This window comes from Solea solea, chromosome 13, assembly GCF_958295425.1.
Source record: "Solea solea chromosome 13, fSolSol10.1, whole genome shotgun sequence".
Lineage (NCBI taxonomy): Eukaryota > Metazoa > Chordata > Actinopteri > Pleuronectiformes > Soleidae > Solea > Solea solea.
In genome coordinates, this window is record NC_081146.1 from 25948223 (window position 1) to 25960919 (window position 12697).

At 39.6% G+C, this 12697-nt stretch overlaps 1 protein-coding gene across 2 annotated transcripts; it reads right to left on the reverse strand.

Moving 5' to 3' along the window:
- Positions 1 to 558: 558 nt before the first annotated feature.
- On the reverse strand, positions 559 to 5066 carry LOC131470807 (free fatty acid receptor 2). Of its 2 annotated transcripts, none has more exons than XM_058646805.1 (2): positions 4744 to 5066; positions 559 to 3511 (listed from the first exon to the last, which is right to left on the reverse strand). In XM_058646805.1, the coding sequence occupies exon 2, from the start codon at positions 3299 to 3301 to the stop codon at positions 2267 to 2269; it is 1035 nt and encodes a 344-aa protein (XP_058502788.1). In that variant the 5' UTR covers positions 3302 to 3511; positions 4744 to 5066; the 3' UTR covers positions 559 to 2266. The 2 variants fall into 2 exon arrangements, with proteins under 2 accessions (XP_058502788.1, XP_058502787.1); XM_058646804.1 differs by having other exon boundaries at positions 559 to 3514.
- Positions 5067 to 12697: the final 7631 nt, after the last annotated feature.

Consider the following 12697-nt stretch of genomic DNA (forward strand, 5'->3'; position numbering starts at 1 on the left):
TGACTTTTTTGTCAAATTTTGGACGACATACTATACTATGACTTTTTTGTCACATTTTGGACGTCATACTATACTATGACTTTTTTGACTGATTTTGGACGTCATACTATACTATGACTTTTTTGACTGATTTTGGACAACATACTATACTATGACGTATTTGACACACAACACGAGTGCTGTGGTGGTTAGTAGTTGTCAGTAGCGTACCGTGGGGTTTCAGTCAGGGCCTTCAGTAAAAAAAAAAAAAAACAGGCACAAACACAACCACATACAGACACACTATTATGCACTATATTCACGAGATAGTTGATCTGCAACAACCATAGCAATACTACTAGAGCAGGTCCACGGAGCTATGATGCGTTTAATGACATATGGAAAATCCAGCTCAGGTTCACAAATAATAACCATATTCTTTCTGGAAATATAATCATAACATACTTTGTAATTGAATTCAGACACGTTCAGACACACATTAATTTGATTATTAAAATGTCATAGTTAGACAACTAATTTTAATTAAACAGTGTATTTGTATGTAAAAATGACTGTTAAAAAAAGTACCATTGGCTTGGGAAATCTTCACATTATGAAATCTGGCGCTCTTTAAAAAAAAATTCTGGTCTAAAAGCTTAAATTTTTAAAGGTGCAATCCTCCCAAAATCGGCAGCAAGAAGCAGGCACGATCAAAATGCTCTATTTCTCTTATTGTTACTGTTTTTTTATTACACATACAGAGAAACCACTCTCACGTCACTGATGCATTAAAAACAACAACACTGAATCATGAATTATTTAAAATATATGTTTATGTAATTTGTGTATGAAAATAAAGGTCCAGTACTTTCATTCATCGTCACAACAGTTTTACAGTATCACACGTACTTTCATACACGCTATGTAAGTCACACGTATGCTTTAAACACGTACGCATTTGAAATAAACAACACAAGGTTTCTAATCCAAAAATATCTGTAATAATAATCACGTAAGAGAAAAAACAAAAGTATAGTATGAAAAATTAAACTGAATAATATTTGTAGCTGAAAAGTTGACAGCCCTTTTTATTACCAACATGTTGAAATGCTTTACTAGTTTTCATGCTACAATGCTAAAGAACATGTGACACAAACTGTGAAATATCGGATAGTTCAGGTTTTTTTTTAAGTGTGGTTGAATGAGGTAAACTGTGAGCGCCCCCCTGTGGCAGGAACCAGCCTGAGACATGGACGCTCCAAACAACCGACATGGACACGAGGACAAACAGACTCAGTTCATAAAACCTATGTCAGCTGTAAGTCTGTGATACATGTTCATGTTTTTATCTCACTGTTAGACGCTCACTCTCCCACACCAAAGCCCACAGAGAAAAACAGTGATTTTATCAGTGATCACAGCACACAGGAGTTGTTGATCCACTGCTGCCTCCATCACTAAGTTCAAATGTCTTATTTTATGATTTCAGCATTTGAAATCCTTTGTTCAGACACGAGGCAGCAGTAAACCAGCAGCTCCTGTGTCCCCGCAAGCTAAAATCACTGATTATCTCTGTGAGGTTTGGTGTGGGAGAGTGAGTGGTTTACAAACTTCAGTTTCCTGTTGGAAAGGTCTGTCTCACAGTGAGATAAAGACGTGAACATGTGCTTCAGATATCATAAAAGTCTTTTGTTAAGTGGCTAAAATCAGTTCTTCTGTGTGTCTCTGTCTGGCAGCCATTTTGTGTTTGTATCTCAGACACAAAATGGCCGAGTACTTGTTACAAACTTCAGTTTCCTGTCGAACAGCGAGATAAAGACGAGAACATATTAGCAAACTTATTCAGAGTGACTATGAGTGAAAACCTCATACAAACACACTTAAACAAAACCCTTAACTATGCCTTTAAAGTAGGTAGATAAGCTTTATCTCTCAGTGTGAGCGATGACGTACAAAGCTGTTGCAGATTTTCCCTCTGTTGGCTTTTCTGTGCCTGACTGCGTTAATGGAGCTCAGTCGAAATGTCGCTGTTGTGTCGTAAATATTGTTTCATGTGAAAGCGACAGTTCGGAGTCGTCCGTCCGTCTCTGCAGCTTCACACAGAAACACAGACACACCGAGTCTCTCTCTCTCTTGTGTCTTGTTTCTGAAAAAGGAAGTTCATCAGAGAGTCAAACGAGGACAGCGCTGCACTGCGTGATAAGCCAAACAATTTCCCTCACAAGTAAAAACATAAACATGAATTAATTTCCTGCCGGGCAGCAGAGACGCTCGCTCGCTCACTCGCTCAGATCGTGTTCGTGTTGCTCTCATCTTTGGATCTGGTGTCTGATTTGGATCTGGTGTCTGGCTCAGTCTCACAGCAGCGCAGGAAAAGGTGACAGGGCATGCACCTGTCCAGGTAACCTTTGACCCCGTCGACGAGACTGCCCACGTTGCCTCTGACAGCCGAGGAGGAGAAGTAGAAGATGAGCGGGTCGAGGCAGGCGTTGAAGGTGCTGCAGAGCAGGGCCTTGGTTCTCCACTTTGGACTTTTCCAGTAAATAAAACCCACGATGTGCGAGACATTGTAGGGGCCGAAGCAGAGGGCGAACACCAGCAGAGTCCCAATCGCCATGCCGATGGCCCGGAGGCGCCGGCGCCGGTTGATGTTCTGCAGGTTGGAGAGAATCCTGATGAAGTTGATGTAGCAGAAGCTGCAGATGATGAGAGGGATGCAGAAAAGCACCACGCAGAGCTCCAGACGCACGGGCAGCAGCACGTTCAGCTGGGCCTCGGTGAAGTTCTCGTAACACACCTTCTTCTCGTTGACGTCACCTACGACTGAGGCGGCGGAGGCGTTCTGTCCTGGGCTCATACCGGGAGAGCTTCCAGCACCAATGAAGGGAATGATGAAGACAATACTCAGGTGGAGGAAGGAGAAGATCCAGAAGAAGATGCTGGCGCCGATGGCGTACAGAGGCCGTCGCTTCAGGGAGTGCTGGATCGGGAAGGCCACGCCCAGGTAACGCTCCACGCTGACCGCAGTCAGACAGAAGGTGCTGTTGTAGATGGTCATGTAGAAGACGAAGCCAGAGAGCGGGCAGAGGAAGTAGGGCAGGTCCCACACCATGTCGTTGACCACCTCGTGCATCTTAAAGGGCAGGAAGACGAGGAAGAGGAGGTCAGAGATGGTCAGGTTGAGGAGCAGGATGTCGATGGGGGTGGGCTTCTGCCTGACTTTGTTGAAGAACGTGTAGAAGGCAAGGAGGTTGGCGGGCAAACCCAGCACGAATGTGATGATGTAGACGGACAGACACAGGCCGGTGTGACACTCCTGCATGGTGGTCGCCGTGTTGGACTCTCACGCAGACAGAAACATAACGTCCTTGTCTCTCTGGAGGTGGTGAAGGAGCTGGTGAAGGAGCTGGTGATGGAGGGTCAGACGTGTCTTAGAGGGTCATCAGCCTGGAACAAACCCGTGGAGACAGCGTGGTTTTCCTGTTCCCGCTGATAAAACCACTGCTCATGGTTTCCTCCAGGGCTTTGAGCTCTGCTGATAAGACAGAATGGAAGGAGATTACCACACAGTACAGCACCGTGTTTTCAGCCCGTTGTCCCTCTGACACTTGGCCTGAGAGAGAGTGCAGCTTTTTAAACATTCATTTTTAATCGACAAGCTGAATGAGCCCAGCAACAAGCCTGAGATTAACTGTAAATCCTTTATTTTATTTCCTTCAGTTTATTGTGGGGCTGAATTATCATTTAAAGGGATAATTTAAGTTTTTTTTTAAGCAATTGTCATTGCACTACAAGCAGGTACACAAGGAAAACTAAATTTGGCCATTTAGCAAATAAATTCACTGAATAAATTTCAATACGGTTTCTAAAGAACATGTTCACGTCTTTATCTCACTGATAAAGCTGCTGGTCCTCTGCTGCCTCGTGTGGTCACTTTCTGTCACTAAGGTATGTCTAAATTAAATATTTTAAAAGCCGAATTTTACAAAATAAGACATTTGAACTTAGCGATGGAGGCAGCAGTGGATCAACAACTCCTGTGTGTGATGTTAAAATCACTGATTTTCTCTGTGGGCTTTGGTGTGGGAGAGTGAGTGGTTTACAAACTTCACTTTCCTGTTGGAAAAGTCTGTCGAACAGTGAGATAAAACTTTGAATATTTTCTTTAGGCATCATAGACTTAAGCTGACGTAGATTTTGCATTAAGTGAGTCTTTTATGAATTTGCTAAAGTGTGTTTTTCCAGGTCTGAAGCTGACGATGCTGCTTCACCTTTTCTACATAAATCTTCAGTCTATGAGCTGAAAAGAAGCCGCAGATAAACTCTAATTCATCTTTTATAACAGCCCTTCATAATTTCTTCTTCAGAGTTTATTGTGGAGGTGAATTATCTCTTAATGAGGAGCCAGTGCTTTGTTTCTGTATATCAACAGTAACACTGTGTTATTGCTTCCTCTGCATTGTAAATACAGCACAACGATGCTTTTATCATTAACTCGCAGCCACTGCTCTCACTCTATCTCCGTATTCATAAAGAGTGGACATGCTGTGAAGACGATGACCCTCATAAACATAATGACTTGACCACACCGGAGGGAAATGAGTGTCTCTGATCTTCAGCAGCAGTGTCATCAAAATAATGTCACATTTTAAAGGAAAAAATAAATAAAATCACAGCCACAGGGGGAAAAATAAATAAATGTCTTTAAAAACAAACACAAATAGAGTTTAACTTCAAGGTTTGATTATTAGAAAAGGTTCTTACCCCTCGTGTAACGACCTGCTTCAGCTTAAAGTGACTTGTGTTGGAGTCAAAGTCATCTCTTATAGTCTGATGACAAAGCAACCAGGGGAAAGTTTTATTTGCTCCAGAGACGTGTGATGACACCAAAGAACTGCCACCAAGTTTAAGCAACCTGACTTCCTCCTTATCTGCACCAATGATTTGTCAGTTTGTACATTTTCTCTCCTCCTCCTCATATTTTTTTTTTACTTTTTAAAAACGAAGAATAATCCAGCCTTACCTTCGTCTTCTCCGTCTTCCTGTGTTGTGTGCACAGCCACAGGTGGTGATTGCTCATGTGTTGTGTGTTTGATCTCCTCTATCAGCACCGCCTGCTGTCACCTGCCCACCCCCCCCCCCCCCTCCATTTACATGATAATCTAAACATCTAGTGCACATAATAGAAATTATTAGCCAGATACCGCCGCAATTTATCACCCCTGCTCACCAAACACGGTTGCCTTGGTAACAAGTGGCCCTTTTTTTGCAGCATGAGTGGTCTCTGTCAGGCTGTGCTGTCGTGGATTATTAAATCACATTCACTTTTTCATGATGGGATGCTGAGGACAGTGGAGGGAGCAGCCTTCTCTGTGAGGACAGTGTCTACACAGAGGTTTGTTGTTTATAAAACAACATGATAAAAATGTTTAAAATAAAAAAAGCAGCCTCACAGCCTCTGCCCTAGCAGCAGGTGGCGCTATGCCCTTGACTCAAGGCTTTAAATTCAAAATGGCTGACCTCGCAGCCATGTTCATGTTGGTAGACGCGACTCACCTGTGAGGTTAGCTAACATGAGGACAAATTTGAACTTTGTTCTCTTTGTTCATAAAATTCAAAAGTTGAGCTAAAGTTAGCCAAATAATCACATGTGAGGTAGGCTAGTATGAGCTAAGGTTAGCCAAGTGGTTACCTTTGAGGTTAGCTTCCATGAGGATACATTTGAACTTTGTTCTCTTTGTTCATAAAATTCTAAAGTTGAGCTAAAGTTAGCCAAATAATCACATGTGAGGTAGGCTAGTATGAGCTAAGGTTAGCCAAGTGGTTACCTGTAAGGTTAGCTAACATGAGGATACATTTGAACTTTGTTCTCTTTGTTCATAAAATTCAAAAGTTGAGCTAAAGTTAGCCAAATAATCACATGTGAGGTTAGTTTGTATAAGCTAAAGTTAGCCAAGCTATCATCAATGAGGTAGGCTAGTATGAGCTAATGTTAGCCAAACAATCACCTGTCAGGTAAGCTAACACAGATCTGAACTTTATTAATATAACACAAAATCTGTTGTCAACTTATGTTGTCAATTAAGTTGGGCTCAAGTTAGCCAAGCTATCATCAATGAGGTAGGCTAGTATGAGCTAAGGTTAACCAATGGTTACCTTTGACGTTAGCTAGCATGAGGTTAAAGGCAAAAGTTTCAAGTTGTAGAATATAACTAAATAAGTAAATCTGCATAAAAAAGGTATTTCTTGAGCTTCCTGGGATTAAAGGTGGACACAGGAATAAATCGTTCTGTTGCAGAATATTGGCTAATTTATTTTTGAGATGTATTTTTTTAAAGATGCTACAAACTGAAATGTTACAGATATAACAGAAGGAAGAACTTTGTCTCTGGCCTTTGTTTTCTCAGCATTAATCATTAGTGTGAACTGTTACAGTCTCTGTCACTTACTGCTGCAGTTATTGATCTGATCTAAAAAATAAATGAGAGTTTCTCTGTGCTTCATCTTCCCCGACAGTCTGTGAACAATCATCACATTAATATTCCTCACACAAGCAGATTGTGTTATGCAAACCGGAGCGTTCCACACTGTGAGACGTGGTTTCACACAACGACATCAGGGAAATTCAAAGTAAAAACTCAAACGTGACACTCGGCGATATTTCATCACCGCAGAACTGAGCGCTTTCGTAATCACTCACTGACCCTGTTAGAGAAAAACGCAGCTTGTTCTCTTTAAATTTCAGCATTTTTCACATCCTCTTTCAGAAAATCAGAGGCAGAATATTCACGTTAGCCTGTTAATGTTGTTTTCTAATAAAATTGTCAGATCTCGGTGGATTTCCTCATTTTTATGAGGCAAGAAGAGAAGAAGCAGAGCTTCAGTCGACTTCACTGAAGAAATGCTGATGTTCCCCCGTTTACAACATTTGGAATTTTAAACCGTGAAGTCACTTTCCAGTGAAACTGAAACTGTCCACAGACATGGAAGTAAACCTGGAAGCTACACGGTTATTTTTAGCTCATGAAAAATCAAACTCCACCTCAATTAAGTCATTTTTAAGTAGGAGTTTTTCCCTGAACTTCACCCATGTGTTTATTATAGTTCCCATTAAAACAAGTTACCTTAACTTGACTTAATCGGTAATTTCAACCCAAACTGCAGTGAGTCTTAATTATTTAAAAACATACAGTACAATGACATAGTAAAATAAGAATCAAAATATGATATTATTAAAATAAAAAGGTAAAACGCTACATTAAAAAGAATTATTGCAAATGTGATGCAAAGAAACAAACAACTAAAATATTGTTTAGGTTGCATCCGTCATAGTGCAAGTGTTAACTGTGTCATGGGTTAAAAGGAAGTATGTTGTGTAGAGGTAGTTCTGTGGTTTTTAAGGTGAAGAAGTTATCAAAGGTTTATAATAGTGAAAACATGGCTGTCAGCAGAGACACAAAGGAGAACTTGATTTAAACCACTTAACAAAAGACTCAGCTAATAACATCTACATCAGTTCAAAGCTATCAAAAGACAGATTTTAGCCACTTAGCCAATAAAATCTGTCAGTTTAAGTCTGCGACATCTTTAAGAACATGTTTCACGTCTTTATCTCATTGTTAGACAGAGTTTGTAAACCACTCACTCTCCCACACCAAAGCCCATAGAGAAAACACTGATTTTAACGTCACACACACAGGAGTTGTTGATCCACTGCTGCCTCCATCACTAAGTTCAAATGTCTTATTTTGTCACTTTGGCTTTTAAAATCCTTTGTTCAGATTTACCTCAGTGACACAAAGTGACCACACGAGGCAGCAGAGGACCAGCAGCTCCTGTGTCCTCACAAGCTAAAATCACTGCTTTTCTCTATGGGGTTTGGTTTAAGGCGAGTCTTTTGTTAAAATGTGTGTTTTTAAATCTTATGTACATTTAGTTTTATGTGAGATGCTGATCTTAAATGTCTCATATACAGTAAACCCACTTCAAATCTCTTTTGATGCACAAAACAAACAAAGCTGCATTACAGCGTGTGTGTGTGTGTGTGTGCATGTGTGCGTGTGCGTGTGCGTGTGCGTGTGTGTGTGAGTGTAAAAAAGGGAAACAGGAGTTTCCCAACATCAACACCTAAACTGACAGATCATGAACAGCAGCAGCGACAGACCCACAAAGCCTGAGGTGTTTTTGCAACACCATGATGTTTGTCACAGAGCAGAGAAAACACACACACACACCGACCCACACACACACACACACACACACACACACACACACACCCCCACACACACACACACCCCCACACACACACACACACACACACACACACACACACACACACACACACACACACACAGGTGTCTTGAGACAGAGACAAAGACATTTAACGACTGTCGGACAGTTATGAGATGAACAGACTGAAAGACAGCGTCACTCTGTCTCTGATATGAAACATTTATTTATTTATTTATTTATTTATTTAAATGTTCCACATGATCTCTGCGTCTCCGGCAGCACGGACATTGACGATGTTGCGATTGTTAATTCCACAAATATGAGGGAGCTTATGTGTGGTTCATGCTGCGGCTGTTAGCAGAGGGATTATTCTGGGATGTTGGAGTCTGTAGAGCACACACACAGATATTTTCTGTTTGATGAAGCACAAAACAATCATTTATTTAAGCTCTTACAGAGATAAACAATCAGGGACTTATTTATATTTATATATATAATCACTTCTTAAAACACATTTTTATTTATTTATTTATTGAATACATCCATCCCTTTATATTTGACGGTTTGTTTTTACTGTTTTATGCATCTAAACCTTTATTTTTGATTGTCGTATGAATTTTTAATCCTTTATTAATATTTAAAGTTGCACTTTTATTACTTGTTGTTGTTGTTGTTGTCGTTCATTAACCTGGTCTGTGAAAGCACACAGCACTAACTCTGTTTTTAAAAGGTTATTAGATTTGTTCTGACATGATTTTGATTGTATACAATCATGGTTTTTGTTTCATAGGCACGGACACATCACACATCACACGGTTACACGGTGTGTATATATATATGTACACATACACACATGTGTTTCCGTGCCTATGAAACAAAAACCATGAACGGTTCACAGGAGGAACACAGTCTTAATAAGATGAATAAATAAATAAATAAATAACTAATGCTGTGTGCTTGTGTTTAACAGAGATAAAACTGTGGTTGTATTTGTTTGTCAGAGTTTGAACTTTCTTCCTTTTCCTGGTAAGAACTCAGGAAGCTGAGCTTTTTTTTAAGTTTACACCATTTACAGGAAATCAGGTGATTAACACACACACACACACACACACACACACGTATTTCTTGATTTTCTAATCATTATATGAATAATAATCACCTTTAGTTTGTTCCTGATTGTTGATATAATCATTTGTTTTATTCTCGGGAAAATGTTCAGAAAGACAAAAAATGATGATGTCAGAGTTGTTGTTGCTTAGGAACCATAAACATAAACACTGCCTGTGACTGTGAGTTTTCTTCTTTTTTAAAAAGTACATCCAGACATGCAGCAGCATCGATATAAGCCGCACTTTACAGCATCTCTGTGACGCCATGGTAACGGCAGATAAACCAGTACACGCTCAGGACTGGAGCCAGTGAGCACTTTAGCATAGTTTAGTTTGTTACACTTAAATGAAAACCTTAATAAACATAAAGTTAAAAAGTTTAAACGAAAATATACTTGATGGATGATTTTAACGTCACACACACAGGAGTTGTTGATCCACTGCTGCCTCCATCACTAAGTTCAAATGTCTTATTTTGTCACTTTAAAATCCTTAGTTCAGATTGACCTCAGTGACACAAAGTGACCACACGAGGCAGCAGAGGACCAGCAGCTCCTGTGTCCCCGCAAGCTAAAATCACTGATTTTCTCTCTGGGCTTTGGTGTGGGAGAGTGAGTGGTTTACAAACTTCACTTTCCTGTTGGAAAAGTCTGTCTCACAGTGAGATAAAGACGTGAACGTGTTCTTAAAGACATCGTAGACTTAAACTGACGTAGATTTTATGAGCTGAGTCATTTGTTACGTGTCCCTTTAAGTTTAATTTAGTAAATTTAAAAAAATAAATTTAAATAGATACAATTATCTTTAAGACAGTGTCAGTCGTCAAGAAATCCAACCATTCCTATCAAACTCAAATCATAGACACAGTCACTGATTAATTCCTCGTGACTTTTTCAATTCAATTCTAAATTTCTGTTATTAAAAAAACAAACAAAAAAACATTTATTGGATCAGAGCGACCAAAAGGAAAAGGACACTGAAGGAGAAGGTCTGCCATGATTTTAATTATGAACTAAATCATCTGCTGAGGATGTTTCTTTTTCATCCAATCCACTCACTTTCTCTAATAATTCCATGCAAGAGAGAAGAAAGGAAATGAGAAAAAGCAATTACAGGTATTAGAAGAGCGTATTTTACAGCGTGTGAGAGACGTCTTCATCTAAACGTTCCCGCGATGATCATTAAAATTTAATTTCACCTCGACATGGAAGTCCAGTTGTTCTCCATTACACTGCCGAGGCATTAAAGTGCATCTGTACTGAACATGAGCATGACGACCTCCAGGAACGAGTGCGAGGCCTCGTCTCGTGACTCGGACGCTTTTATCAAAACCATCCATTCACCAAACGGCCTTTTGCTCCATTAATGAGCTGCGTCTTCAGCGCCGTGAGACAGTTTCATCGCCACAATCCGAGCTCCTGCTGAGCTTCTTTAAAAAAATCCATCACTTGAGCTCAATGTTTGTTTGGTTTTCTTTCTCTTCAGCTGAGCCGTGAAAATTTCACTAAAACCTCGTTGTTTTCAGGGCCTTGAATTGACACCGAGCTAATAAAACGACCTCTTTAAGAATGTGTTGTGTTCACGTCTTTATCTCACTGTGAGACAGGAAAGTGAAGTTTGTAAACCGCTCACTCTCCCACACCAAAGCCCACAGAGAAAATCACTGATTTTAACATCAAATGTCTTATTTTGTTAATTCGGCATGTGAACGTCTTTGTTCAGATTAATCTCAGTGACACAAAGTGACCACACGAGGCAGCAGCAGAGCAGCAGCTCCTGTGTCTCCTCCTGGCTTTGGTGTGGGAGAGTGAGTGTTTATAAACTTCAGTTTCCTGTTGGAAAAGTCTGTCTCACAGTGAGATAAAGACGTGAACGTGTTCTTAAAACATCGTAGACTTAAACTGACGTAGATTTTATGACACGTGGCTAAACTCTGTTTTATTGGGCCAGTTCGTCTGTCCATCTGCCGAGAGTTCGGATTTCCAACTTCCCATTTGTCATTTATTCTTATTCATAACAACGCTGAATTGTCCCTTTAAAATTAAAGCAATAACAGCATAAAAAAGGTATAAAAATACAAAGGGAAAGAAAGGAAATCTAATTATCTCATGTCATTAAATAAATAGCACAGAAACAAAGAAAGTCTTTGTTTGTTTTCATTTGAATTTGTCAAATCGTTAATTAGTTTTTGTCGCGCCTCGGTCGTTTGTGAACATCGTTTTTATCTAATAGGTGTGTGTTTTAATATTTCTGCTAATTAAAACTGAGCGACTTCTGCGACGAGGACCTGATAATGAAAACAAACAGACCGACATGTTCCTGCTTATTTATTTATATTTATTTCTTTTTTCTTTTTCTACTTTCATATTGTGTCCCCGAGCGTCCAGGAACATGTGGTTTCTTCAACACGCCGTCACCGCCGCGTCCACGTGGACTCTCGTTAGCTCGGCTCAACTGTGACATTTACACACTTGTTTTTGGGCAGAGTTCACATACATTTAATGAAATAAAAAATCATATTTCATAGAACATATTTTGATAAGGATGACATTTGGCTCAGGGACCGTTAAAGGTTTTTAGGAACTGACTTTTTTTTGGACGCAGAATAAAAATAAAAGATGTTTCCTTTTAAGACGTCTCCAGAGAATCAGCTGAGTCAGCAGAAACACTGTCACACACTTTATCTTTTATTCATCTTTATATTCTACAGTGCCACAGATATTAATATGCACATTATCAGCCAAGGACGACCCCTAAAGTCTGAGGTTTTAATGCTCGAAGAGTATCTGATAAGACATAAAACTGAAAATGTATGGACACTTTTTGAATTAATTAATAATTAAAATTTCAATTTCCTTTGTGCACTTTTGCCATTGAGTGTCTGATATGAACATGGAATTAGATTCAGTCCTATTTGTGATTTGAGTGGATTGTATTGCACTTGCCTTAAAGGGAAAGTTCATGTTACTTTAAGTGTGGTTGTACGAGTGACTTAGATTTTAGCCATTTAAATAAAAACTTGTGTAATAAAATCTACAAATCTCCTCTGCTGCCTCGTGTGGTCACTTTGTGTCACTAAGGTCAATCTGAATGAAGGATTCTTAAAGCCGAAGTGAAAAAATAAGACATTTGAATTTAGTGATGGAGGCAGCAGTGGATCAACAACTCCTGTGTGCTGTGATGTTAAAATCACTGATTGGTGAGTCTTTAGTTAAGTGGGCCAGCAGGGGGCGCTCAAAAAAGAAGATAAATAAAATAACATAAAACATAAATATAAATTCATTACGATCGATGGGTTCGTCAATCAAAACAATTCTCAACATGTTCAAGATATTTTTGACTTTAAGGCCTGAGCTGTTCAGACATAATGAGCAGGT